The sequence below is a fragment of the Engystomops pustulosus genome, chromosome 5, assembly GCF_040894005.1.
Source record: "Engystomops pustulosus chromosome 5, aEngPut4.maternal, whole genome shotgun sequence".
Classification (NCBI taxonomy): Eukaryota; Metazoa; Chordata; class Amphibia; order Anura; family Leptodactylidae; genus Engystomops; species Engystomops pustulosus.
Genome location: NC_092415.1, coordinates 171,481,761 through 171,495,834, shown reverse-complemented (window position 1 = coordinate 171,495,834; position 14,074 = coordinate 171,481,761). Strand labels below are relative to the sequence as shown.

Sequence of the window (14,074 nt, the reverse complement as noted above, 5' to 3'; positions counted from 1 at the left end):
ATCACTGTGTGTATTATCCCTGTACTGTGACATCACTGTTTATAATCCCTGTACTGTGACATCACTGTGTGTATTACCCCTGTACTGTGACATCACTGTGTGTATTATCCCTGTACTGTGACATCACTGTTTATTATCCCTGTACTGTGACATCACTGTGTGTATTACCCCTGTACTGTGACATCACTGTGTGTATTATCCCTGTACTGTGACATCACTGTTTATTATCCCTGTACTGTGACATCACTGTGTGTATTATCCCTGTACTGTGACATCACTGTGTGTATTATTCCTGTACTGTGACATCACTGTGTGTATTATTCCTGTACTGTGACGTCTTTGTTTGCATTATCCCTGTACTGTGACATGAATGTATTCATTATGCCATTACTGTGACATACTGTAATATTTTTCAGCCCTTGTTTCTATTTATTTCCATTTATTTCTCCTCTTATGATCCTTATACTGTACATGATACTCCTCCGGCCATATCATATTCTAAGAGGCCACGGCTTAGGTGCTGCCACATGACCCACAGCAGGAACCTGGTGCAGGATATAGTCAATAGCCTCCTCCAGGTATAGCACAATGAGTTTGGGTGCATGCCATCCTCTAAGGCCTTGTGCGCATCGCTGTGTGCTTTTTCTGAGCCTCAAACAAGGGTCATGTTGTCCCTTGTTTGCGTCATGTCATCGGCATTTGATGACAATAGAAAACAACTGCCTGAGCCGCAGACTTGGGAAGAAATAGAATCTCTCCAATAATTTGTGGCAGACAGTAGATACTTGGGGTCGTTCACCCCAATCCCTAACCCCACAATGTACACCCAGCACCTTTACCATAGTATATACAAAAGAGATCATATTCTGTATCAGGATAATGTGTGACGGCTCCGCTACAAGAAAAAGCCTCCATAGAAATGAATTCAGTCCGGCAGGAATCTGCCTTCCAAATAGAAAAGCGCAGCTCAGGTTTCCAAACATTAATATGTAAAAGCATCAGGGAAACTATTTCCTCCCACACACAGATGGAATGTCACAATTTGCATCGCAGACACGGATCTCAAGGTGTTTTACATAGGGAATCCCATAGGTGATATATCCACCGCGACTATAGGTGCCCAACGCTGCCAAGATCCCAAGTCACACTCTCTCCGATTTCACATCGCAAAAATATAAAGAATTCTTATCTGTTCGCTTACGATTGTAAAAATGTATCTCACTCCTATTGATTTGTATGTCCCTGTCCTGTTCTGTCCAAATGTAAAATCAGCTAGGAAGTAATAAAACATTAAATATTTTTTTTTTTTTTAAATTAAAATATAGACTGGATTTGGAAACAAAATAAGCTAAAGATTTCATCATAGATATAAAATCTATAAAATCACAATAAGTCACACAAACTCATTCTCCAAGTAAAGCGACGCAGGTTTGTGAGGCTCCCTCTAGTGGTAAGAGACGGTCAAGTCCTGACCTGATTTATTTTTTTTTTAATTATGTGCAACATGATTTAAAGGGATCTCAGAGTTAGAATTATTGGAGCATTTATAATGTGGCAAGGATACTAATTGCAGATTTTATTGCAAAAAAAATTCTGAAACAGGTTAATTTCTATGAACAAAACAAGCATATTATTTTCATACACAGTTTGGGGAATTTTTGAGACAAATTCTATGGCTTCACTATCAAAAAAAAAATGGTTGTGGAATTCACAGCTTTTTACATGAACCAATATAAAGTAAATGGGGATGTGCGTTGCTGTAAAAAAAAAAAAACAGTGCCAGCATTTTGGTTAATGTTACTGCAGATGTGCACCTATAGATGTGGGACCCTTCCCAATCACTATGGTATTAATACATAGCAACTTGTTTTATAAGCATTTGAGAATCATATATTTATAGTATTTTATGATGACCTGCCCCTGAACAATGGGGTCACACTTGGGATATGGAGATATATGGATTAGGATTGCTGACCGTGCAACAATTCAAAATCATCAGTGATGATCAACAACAGTAGTGGATTATAATATAGGTTGGTTTGGGCAGTAGCCTGGGGCCCAAGGTTTTTAGGGGGTCAATTGCCACCCAAACCACCTACCAAATTTTTAACTCAAAAGGACCCTCAAGCATAACATCTGTTCCTGCTTCCAATTCACATATACACAAGACTCATTTCAGGACCTTTGAAGGTCCTCCAAAGGTCCTGAAACTTGAGATTGAAAGCAGACAGGAAGTGAATTCCGGACTTTGTAGAGATTATAATATTCATACAGCCCAGTTCTAATCCGCCACTGGTCAACAATGGTCCCCACCATCTTAAATATTTAGCCCTCCATGGAAATAAGAAGCATTGATATGAATGTAAACAAAAAGTAAACTAAAGTCTGAAATGATGAAACAGATATTGAAAATGAATATATATTGTTTTTATCTCTTGCACTTAATATTTTGTTAGCTTTGTTTTGGGCCTTTTTATGCTTTTTTCAGTAGCATTGCCTCCCACAGACTCGTGTTTAAATCGAAAGATGACTCAAGATTAAAGGCTGCAACAAGACCGGGGTCACTGGGGGACATGTATTTATTTCTGCTAGTTCAATTGTCTCATTTATGCGACTTGTCATTTTTGTGACTTTTCTCAGCAACTTTTGCTGTTATTTTTCAAGTTGATCTTGGTCTGAACCTTGTGCAGTGCCTTGTGTATCATTATTTTCCAGATGTTCTGTGCAACTTTTCACTTATGTATCAGTTTTTGCTTATTTTTGAAGCTTTTTAGGCGCAAAATTTGCACCTAATCCAGAGCAGGTGCAAAGGAAGAAATTTGGACCCTGTTTTAACATGTAAATTGGAATTATTTTACATGCTTTAAATGTTTAACATTTTGCACATAAACCTGAAGGGCATTGAAAGTTTGGGCTGCTTTTTTATTTAATCGTTGATTTTTGCCTTGACATTTTATTGAATTTTTTTTGTTTACTTCTAAGGGTGAGGTCACATATGGCATTAACATAACAGTTCAGTTTTCCGTGTCCTAGCAGGTGCAACTTTTGTCTGTTTTTTGGGCTTTTTGTTGCAAATGTTTCAAATCCACATAGGCACACGTCATGTAAGGGGGTTATAAGCAGGAGAGGACACTACTATTAATTTTGGATTTGAGGCTGTGGCCTGCAATTTTGAGCCCTCTAGTCACACCCCAGGGAGATGACGACATATGAGGCTACAGTCACACGTGGTGATAACACGTGCGTTTTCAAATGCATCACAACAGATGAGAAGAACAATTTTTGGCTAGAGGGCTCAAAAATTGCAGGCCACAGCCTCAAATCCAAAATTAATTATAGTGTTCAGTCCTGCATATAACTCCCTCATGTGTCTTGTGTCCATGTGGATTTGAAACATTTGCAACAAAAATTCTAAAAAAAAAGACAAAATTTGCACCTGCTAGGATAGGAAAAACTGAACATGTATCACAAGTAAAAAGACAGGATCATACATATGGGGCAAAAAAAGCTGCCAAATATACACCAAGGAAAAAATACTTAAGATACGTGTCCCCCAATGTTTTGGTTTATTCGGCAGCCGTAGCAATAATAAGTACTATAAGAGGGTCACCTTATGACATTTGCTCCTTTAGGGCGATCTCTACCTATAATAATAATAATAATTCTTTAGTTATATAGCAGCTACAGATTATGCAGTGCTGCACAGAGCTTGCCAAATTGGTCCCCATGGGGCTCACAATCTAAACAAGCTACCAGTATGTTTTGGAGTGTGGGAGGAAACCGGAGGACCCGGAGGAAACCCACGCAAACACGAAGAGAAAATACAAACTCTTTGCAGATGTGGACCTGGGTGGGATTTGAACCCAGGTCTCCAGCGCTGCACCGTGCTGCCCCTAATGCTATAACTGATATAGGTGCTTTATGTCTTGATGTAAATGATAATACTATACATCTCTGTATATGAGTGTCTGTGTGTATATGACATTCACATCGCTTACTTTGTTCATCTGAATCTGCTGCTGATACTTCTTCTGCTTCTCCAAGAATTGCTGATGCTGCTGCTGGATGACGAGCTGCGCCAGGGTGTTCTGCGGAAGGGGCGCAGACTGCGTCCGGTGCAGGGGTCTGTGACGGGGAAGTTTGTGGACCACCCGCCCGGCTGGTGAAACTCTATCCTTGGATGTTAGAGGGGCCTGAAGAATCTGAGCACCTGAGGAGAAAAGGAGAAAAGGAGTTTTTATTTTTTTTTCCTTCATAACAGAATTAATACATTAATATACAAAACACAATGGGACTTCAGTGTAATCAAAGTGTTCATATCCGGACACTGTTCTAGGGATATTTCATAACCAGTGAAAGGGGAAGGGTTTTAGTTAAAGACATAAAGTTCACCAAAAACTCAATCAACGCAGGATACATTGATTTAAAGAAGCTCTTAGCCTTACACATCCAGCTCCCAGGACCCCATGGAGCATTTATCACTGAACCAGAACATCCCTTTAACTCAAGTAAGAAATCTGAAAATATATGCTTTATATACTATGCTGTAATATAGCACCCAGTGGTGGTCCTGACACAGCTAATGTGTTACCTGGACCCGAGACAACTGGATCAGTATACAGTAACTGTGCCCTATATACCTGAGACATTTATAAGCCAACCTGTCTCCAATCTATTCAGCTCCTCCTGCTTTATAACAGGCTGCCTGCAGAGAGGAGGCTATGAACAATCTTCTCAGCTCATCCTGCCTAATAGCATGTTGTCTGAAGAGAATATGTATAATCTGCTCAACTTCATCTGCTTTATAACATATGACCTGTAGATAATACACTATGTACAGCACCTCAACTTCTCCTGCTCTATAGCAGGCTGCCTGTATATAGGAGGCTATGAACAATCTCAGCTCCTCCTGCTCTGCCTGCAAATAGGACTATATACAGCCTGCTCAGCTCCTCCTGCCCTATACCATGATATGTGCACACAGAACACCATGTATAATCTGCTAAGCTCCTCCTGGTCTATAACATACTGTCTCCTGATGGCACATTTCTACTATCTGTTTAACTCCTCCTGCTCTATAACATGCTGCCCGCAGATAAGTCACTATGTACAATCTACTCAGCTCATCCAGCTCCACAACATGCTGCCTGCAGATAGGACACTATGTGCAATCTGCTCAGTTCCTCCTTCTCTATAACATGCTGCCTGCAGATAGGACACTATGTACAATCTGCTCAGCTCCTTCTGCTCTATAACATGCTGCCTGCAGATAGGACACTATGTACAATCTGCTCAGCTCCTTCTGCTCTATAACATGCTGCCTGCAGATAGGACACTATGTACAATCTGCTCGGCTACTCCTGCTATAAAAAAGGCTTTTTCATAAGTTCCCTTTAAGTGGATATATAGAGGAGCACTCCCTGCTGTGTAATTTATCTCATGTTTAGGCAGGAAGTCAGATTCTCTCTTCATTCAATGCGAGTGTCATAAAAATGAATAAAAATATGACCTCCTCTCCACACATCACGGGCTGTGTATATCCGATGGTTTATGTCTAGGGTCTTGTCACAAAACAAACAATTATAAATTTAGGTGTTTTTTATGGGAAATATTTTATGGGCCCCAGATGGAGTGAGTGTAACAACTTATACTTTTTTTCAATGGGGGAGGTAAGTGTAATTTCTTCGTGGCATGGACAACCCCTTTAAGGCTGTATGAGTAAATATAGTAATATTAATAGAATAAAAGTAATTTTTATAAAATAATATATAAAATGTATTTGTACCCTTGTGTTGCCCCCTAACATGTTGAGTTATTATGTTGTCCATTATATTGTGGCTACATTACAGAATCTTTGTTCTGGTTTCTCCATTTTACTGAATTATGTTACAGAAGCTCTGATAACACTAAAACCATACAAAACTAAAGCTGCCCAGATTAAAATTCTTCAGATAAGCCGCATATCTGAAGTGAACGTATAACATGTTTCAGCACCCATTAATAAACTGATGCGGTTCTGGAGACTTTGATATGGAGAGAAATGTACTTTCTATCGGTCACTGATTCTTCTAACATTGGGAGAAGTCTCATCATTACCTGTGGCTAGAAGCTTCTGCTGCCGCATCTGTTCTTTGAGCAGTAAGTGCTGTAGTAAGGCCTGGTGGCTGCTGTTGGCTTTGCCCTCCAGGGATGGGTGAGCGGAGGATACGGGCAGGGCTCCTGCATACTGTCCGGGGAGCGATACCCCCTGCCTGGGCGCCTGAGGATCATTCTTTTGTTTTTCTTTTAATGAAGATGAGGCCTGCAGGACAAAATCTGAGAATTATTCTAATCCCATTACATGGATATTAAGAGACAAATGTTTTACTATTAACCGCTAATGAATACAGGACTGTGTCTTAGGTGAAGCACTTGAAAGGCTACAGATAGTCCATGTAATAAATTGGTAGAGGTAGTGCAGAGGGGTCTTCTGGAGTCCTCCATCACTGGTCATCTCTAATTACAGTGAAGAAGGTTATGATGTACCCGGGTTATGTACAAGATAGGTTCCATAGGTTTGTTCTTAACTTGAATTTGTAGGTAAGTCGAAACTGTATATTTTATAATTGTAGTTCTAGACAAATTTTAATTTTTGTCCCAGTGACAATTGGAGTTTCAACATTTTTTGCTGTAATGGGACCAAGGATTATCAATAAAGCTTCATTACAGACAGCTGATCATTGCAGCCTGGGACTATAGTAAAGCATCCAGAGAGCTTCACCTTCAGAGAACTTCATAGGGGTCCGTCTTTAACTAGGAGTCATCTGTAAGTCAAGTATCCTTAAGTAGAGGACCACCTGTAGATGATTTGTTACCATCAAATGATAAGAAAACGGGCGTGCAATGTATCTATGGTAAAGAATGACTCCATTAAAAGGCAATGGTTATGATGAGATGTCAATATTAGACTGGTGTGAGTATGGCAATGACCAGAATTTAAAGATCTTTACTCTAGTGCACACTGATACAAGTAATAGGGGCCACAGACACTATGCACCCCCACCAGATCAAATGGATTGTTCCCAAAATCAAATAACACAAAAAAAGAGGAAACAAAAAAACAAAATGTAGAAAGCATAAAATGACACTTTATTAGGTCAAAAAAACAAATTCATTAAAAAAGACAGCGTGCACAGAAAAAGTCCAACAATGGTCAAAATAACTAAATATACATGATAAATAGACCACAATAAGCCTGTATAGAGGTATAGTAGGTCTAGTCCTCAGAACAAGTCAAGGTATTTGCTTACAAACAAGTATTGAACATTACCCAGAGGAATAACAGAGGACAAGGGACACATATACAGGTATATACAGACCAAAGGTGGACAGGTTTCGCCTTGCCTCTGAAAAAACAAGACAAAACATGTATCGGGTGGTGTCCACCCTAGGCCTGTATATACCTGTGTATGTGCCCATTGTCCTCTGTTATTCCTCTGGGTAATGTGCAATACTTGCTTGTAAACAAAAACTTTGACTAGTTGTGAGCACTAGACCTTCTATACCTCTTATACAGGCTCATTGTGATCTGTTAATTATGCATATTTAGTTATTTGACCATTGTTGGTTTTGTATTTGTGTTTGTATTTTGTCTTTTTAAATGGATTTGTTTTAATTGATCTAATAAAGTGTTTTTTTTTAGGTTAAGGATTTCTACATTTTGTTTTCCTCTTTTTGTAGTGATCTTTATTCTAGTGCTGCATATCCTTCATTTCCATGGTCTCCTAATCCAGTAATGGAGTCAGACTCCCATCAATTTAGCATTTGTCTATAAGGGGTTTTCCAAGATGAAAACGTGGGTAGTACTAGTAGACACAGTGACTAAATAAAAATGCCAATAACCTATCAATCCTTCTTATAACCCATCAAAAATACTAGTAACCTGTCAACCCTCTGATCTATAGTCCTGAAGTAGTGATGTCATGCATGGCCTTAGTATGGTAGTTATGTGGCATCTGTAGCCCTGAGGTGGTCAATTTAATGATGAACAGAACATCATCTCTGCACGACTGGCAAAGACTACTGAAGATTAAATGATGGTAGTCCTAGAATCCTATGTGAATACAGTAGGTAGGACAATCCCATCTGTGCATCAGAATCCATGGTGAAACCTTAAGTAGCATGTGGATTCACTGTAGAATTTCGGAAGGAGAATTTCCTCTCTCATTGCGTCGCTCACATCAGAAGTGAAATCTACATCGAGATCTGGTGTCATTTCAGCTGTAGCCAGAAAACCGATGCAGATTACAGACAGTCCCCGGGTTAAATACAAGATAGGTTCCATAGGTTTGTTCTTAAGTTCAATTTGTATGTAAGTCGAAACTGTATATTGCATAATTGTAGATCCAGACAAAAAATTTTTTTGCCCCAGTGACAATTGGAGTTTCAAAATTTTTTGCTGTAATGGGACCAAGGATTATCAATAAAGCTTCATTACAGACACCTTACAGCTGATCATTGCTGCCTGGGGCTATAGTAACATCCAGAGAGCTTCAGAGGTCACAGTGGGCAGAGGTGTCCGTCTGTAACTAGGTGTCGTCAGTAAGTCGGGTGTCCTTAAGTAGGGGACCGCCTGCATAGTACAATTGGCTGACCTAGATGTCCCCCCATGGTCTGCCTTATTTGCTACGGGTCCATTGAGCCCACTGGGACATGCAGGGTGCAAAAACACAATAAAAATTATAACTTTTTCATACCTTGCACAAAAGAAAATTGGCCTACCGGGCATGATAATTGGACTCCATTGTATGAGTTTAACCTCAAAGAAAGTTTTCTTGGACTATGACAATGTTAGTGAACATGTTCAGTCTATGGTGCTGTGGAATTTGTCAGGTCTGTCTCTTATATATATGAATATGAGAATTTATAAACCGGTTCCAGCTCCCGGTAAAATATATCATTTCCACATTTATGTCCCATCTGATTAATATGGAATTGTAACATTAAAGGAGAATTAACCTAAGGAAGGCATTACGAGCAAAGCGCTATAATTCCATATAAGAAAACACTTCTGTTATGTACTAAGAAATAAAAGTGTGATTTATTTAATAGGACTGTGGCCGACTCTATGAATAAGGGCATTATGAATCAGGGAAGCACATATGGTTACGGTCCTTATTTTGTTTGGGAAGTAAATCAGATCTGGATCTCATCACCCATTAATTGCTGTCACCGGGAGTTTAAGGATGAAGAAGGACAGATATTTTCTTGCTTTCACTCCCTTATACCTGGTTTCAGAGCGAGTGATAATAAATCCACTGTAGTTATTTAGTTTGGATGGGGGAACAACATACCTACAGAGCTATCACTCCCAGCTGACCTCTCCTGTTCTTATATGTTTGGGACTTGAAGCACAAACTCAAGTATGAAAATGTAGAACGTTGTATATTGCTTGTCTAATACTTCACTACCATCTTACTTCTGCGCAAATGGTGACAACTATGAAAGACTCTGCCTTAGGTTCTGTTCATAATAAACATATTTTAGGCATGTCCCAGCATTTGTAGTGTGTTGTAGAGATCATAAAATGTAATATCTAGCTTACAAAGACAAAATGGAAAAGAAAAACCATGAATACTTTATTTTGTGTGGCAATAAAAACAATGTTATTGTTATGTTGGTCTAAAGTAGAAATTGGGATATACAATTAATCATGCTCAAATAATCTTCTCTATCCCGAGAATAAAGGTGGTTTAATAATGTCATGGGTCACGGGGCGGTATAAAATTTGTCTAACTTTTATTTATTATTGGTTTGGCATTTACTATCTACATGCCAGAACCAAGTTAGGGGGTCTCTTCAGTTCAAGTTTCAGTTCTGCAATATAAGGACCCTTGTGGGACAGTTTTATTACCTGCAGGAGTTTGTGTATACATGTGTGTCAATAGCCTAAGGCACTCTCTTTATAATATAATAATAATATATGCGGTAATATTAACCTTGGTGGATGGTTTGGATGGCCATTGGCTCTCTGATATTCTTGGGAGTGAGGGGGAAGGGTAACCAAGCAAAGGTGACCTTCTCCATGCACTTCTATGGGAGGTCTAAGAATAGCTGGGTATGTACACCTCCACTCCAAAATAGATAGGGCCACATCTATCAGATATTTATTCTTATAAATGTCCGAAAAGGAGAACTCCTTAAATGCGGTTTTACATAAATTGTTTCTTGTGAAACAGTACGGCTAGAAAAGTGTTTGGTCAACTTTTTTTCCCATACATGATTAGTAATGTTGGATTTAAACATGCCCAGTTCTTTGTTCTCAAAGGAGACAAGAAAAACGGGCTACCTAAATTTTAGTACTCAATAAAATTTGTTGAGCTTTGGTCCAATAATTATAAATTCTGCGAACTGAATTTTATTCTTGTATTGATACTACATAAGGATCACTGGACAAGTATTAAACTATAACTGATCACATGGAATATCATAGAGTGGTCGCTGGCTATAGACAAATCGATTCAAACGAAAATCTGGTGGAATTTTCTTTTCCCTTGCTGCACTTCATTTATGAAGTGTCGGCACCACTATTTTGGTGGTTTTACAACACTCACGACTTGTTCTTTTTTAGGGCACAAAATTGTGGCGTCGCTTGTGAATCCAACACTTTTCTGGTGCTTCTAGTTTTCTGACTCCTTTCGTGGCACTGATTTTGGTGCAAAATTAGAGCAGCTTAAAGCTGGTCTAGGGAGACCTTCATGAATGGGGAGACAGTTCTAATGCCTTTTGTTTATGTGCTTTAAGTCATTAATCCCTTCTGCCCCGAACCTACATCCCACAGAAAATTATAACAGACTGCCTGTGCCACGCTACACCCAAATTAATAAGTTCCCCCCATCGTCTGGCTGTCCAGTTTATTTCACTCCGATAACACCACTGTCTTCCCTACTAATATTATAGAGACTATTCACATGAGGATATAAAACACAATCCACATGTTTCATGTGATGAGCTGCCAATGTTTCACTTAGTTGTGTTGGGATTTGATGACCACCTCCCACATGAAAAGGTTTGTTTGTAAAGAGCAATATAAATGCTTATAACATCCAGGCCATAAATCCTCTGCTTATTGCATGACTTTCTTTTTTTTTATCAGAAAAATGCTTAAATTAATAAAATCCCTGCAAGATCCTCCTAGTGAGGTGCACTTACACTCACACACGCTGCACTTTCTCCCGATGTCCGGTGAGGCAGGAATGTTAATGAGTGTTTTGCAGCATTATAATTCCACATCTGTGTTTTTTCCTCCTTTCTATCAGTGTTGACAATTGAAAGGTTAAACGCTGGATGTGTGGTTCTGCCTGTGATAGATTCTCTGTCCAGCCGCCTCTCCGCCACAGATCTGTGGTTTTACTCCCACCACCCCTGACTGACCTATCCTCTACATTCATCTCATTTACAATACATGGGTTATATATGAATAGATTCCAAAGATGTGTCATTTTCTGAGTGGGCGCACATAAGATCTAACGGACTACATAAAAACCTAAGTAGAATTTAAGCTTATGGGAGAAGGGATCTCATTCATATTGTTTCAACTTAGGACTACTTTATTACCTGTAGTGTCTCATTTTGTACCTTCAGAGTCAGATACTGTGCTCCCTAGGCCTTTAAGCAAAACTCAGTCCTGTGCTGCATGCTAATTTATTGGTGAAAATGACACTTAAAGTACGAAGACAATAGGGTGATGTAAATCTCCAAATCGCCTTTTAGCAAGTACCTTTGTGCGCACCTTTCTGTAGGCAACCACATACCTACATTCACTTCACAATATTGACGTCATTGTGTTGACCGTGACTGTCTACTGCACCTGATGTACATCAGTTAATAAAAGAACTGTGTGGGAATGGGTAAGAATCAGTACAGAAAATATATCTTAAAGAACATAAATATAAAATGAGAGTTCTTCTTTCTTATCCCTAAAAGGGGTTTTACATTTCCCTATTGGGAATCCTGGAGCCATTATTAGTGTACTCTCCACAAGCAATGCCAATCACATAGATACGATAAAAGAGACACCAAGAGTTTGGCCAGTTGGTGGACATGTCAGGATAGGAAGAGGTCAGGACAGGCAATAGACAAGTAGATGTTGTTGAAAAACACAATCAGGAGATTGTAAATTCAACTGGAACAAGCACACATATGTAGGCCCAGGCACCATTATGTCTTTAGGCTTCTTAAAAGTCATGCTTGATGCTAAGGGGGCTACAAGGTAGCCAAAATAAGCAGCGCTTTCCTAATATGATTCTGGAAAACACATTTGCATATTTCCCAGAATCCCACAGTGGAGCACCAATGGCTATACGTCTCCACACGCCTGCAAGGCAGCTTTACTTCCCGAACCTAAAGAGTTTTGGGCACAAAACACTTTGAAATGGTGGACTGGGGAAAAGTGAGGTCTGAGGCATTTGTTGTATGTTGGTAGTTTAGGAGGCTTAGAGCTGGTGCATGGCTCACAAATGGAAGGGAAAGAAGTATCTACAATAAATGAAAGAATGTCCATACAAAGCTTTTTAGCATTTTTTAAAAGCATTTAGTACTTAAGGTTATTTTTAGGAAACCATTGTACAAGAAGCATGAAAATGGACCTTGAGATGTCAACTCTTTACAGCAAATGGACAAAGATGATAGTTTAAAAAAATGTAAATTCTTGGTTACAACGTGTTATTAGAGGCTCAAACATTTCTAAAATGTCAAGATTGTTAGGTCGTAATTTCCAAAATTGAAAGTTGAAATTTAAATGAAGAGTTTACTTTTCCTTACAATTTATATAGATTTACACCCCGTGGTGCAAAGGGATTGATATAAATGCCATGCCTTGATGTATAGTTTTGCAATAAGGGAGAGGGAATGAAAATGTATACACTTAAGAGCAAAAGAAAAGACTGAAAGGTTTTGCTTAATAGAGAAAATAAGATTGAAAGATTACTGGCTGAAGTAGTAGAAAGTGATTGAAAGATTTCTGGCTACAAAATTCCGGCGTCTAGTCATGGAAAAAGCAGAAACTACAGGACATACTGAATATTAGATGTAACTTCTCATCACATTACTGAGGTCAATCTTGAGATGGAACATCTTGTTACTTCCTCTACAACTTTGCGCTCTCTGTCCAAGGTATAAAAGACCAGTGCAGGACATTTATCCATCTCATCTTTGCCCCATCATACATATACAGCAGTCCCCGACTTAAAGGAAACCTGAGGAAACTACCACCAGAAGTAGATCTTGTGGTAGATGCCTTCTGCCTACCTCTGCCCTAATCTGCAATTTAATAATCCTGGAACTAAACTTGTTTAAAACTTTATTTTAGCAATAGGTAAAGTGACTGCAGAGGCTACTGGGGTGGGTGCTAGCCTGGTCAGGCACTCGGAGCTAAGGCTAGTACATGCCCCAGTAGCCTCTGCAGTTCATTTACATATTACTAAAATAAAGTTATTTTAACAAATTAGGTTAGGTTCCTGGATTATTAAATTACAGATTAGGGCAGAGGCAGGCAGGAGACATCTACCATTAGATCTACTTCCTCTTGGTAGGTTTCCTTTAAGTCGGGGACCACTGTGACCTCGGGTGAAGCTCTCTAGATGCTGGTAATTTACAGAACTTTAGCCCTAGGTTGCAATGATCAACTGTAAGTGTTATTAAAGGTGTCTACAAAGTTTCATTGGTAATATTTTGTTCCTATCCCAAATTTATAAAATTAAATTAAACAGGGACAAAAAACTTGTCGCACATACAAAATAAGCCTGCTTTGACTTATAAACAAACTCAACTTGAAAACTACTCTATAGAACCTACCTTCTTCATAACGTGGGAGCTGTCTCTATATAAAAGAAATGTGCTGTGACTCATATTTCCCCCTTGACTGCAGGATAGCCAAACGTCCCAACTTTAGGCATGTAGCACAGTAGATAAAAGGATCACCATTGAAAATGATCCAATAGTTAACCATATTTTAAAAATAACAAGGCAGTAAGCACAAAATTTTACTTTAGACAAAAGGGTGGCCTTGACTTGAGAAAAATACTCATTATAACAG

The 14,074-nt window shown here is 39.0% G+C and overlaps 1 protein-coding gene across 3 annotated transcripts in view; it reads right to left on the bottom strand.

The window, feature by feature from the left end:
* HDAC9 (histone deacetylase 9) overlaps positions 1-14,074 on the bottom strand; it is a 344,873-nt gene that overhangs the window by 9,554 nt on the left and 321,245 nt on the right. For all 3 annotated transcript variants that reach the window (XM_072153802.1, XM_072153804.1, XM_072153803.1), the window contains 2 exons: positions 6,097-6,301; positions 3,999-4,210 (listed from right to left, as the gene is read on the bottom strand). In XM_072153802.1, coding sequence (XP_072009903.1) covers positions 3,999-4,210; positions 6,097-6,301 — 417 coding nt within the window. The remainder of the gene's footprint in view (positions 1-3,998; positions 4,211-6,096; positions 6,302-14,074) is intronic.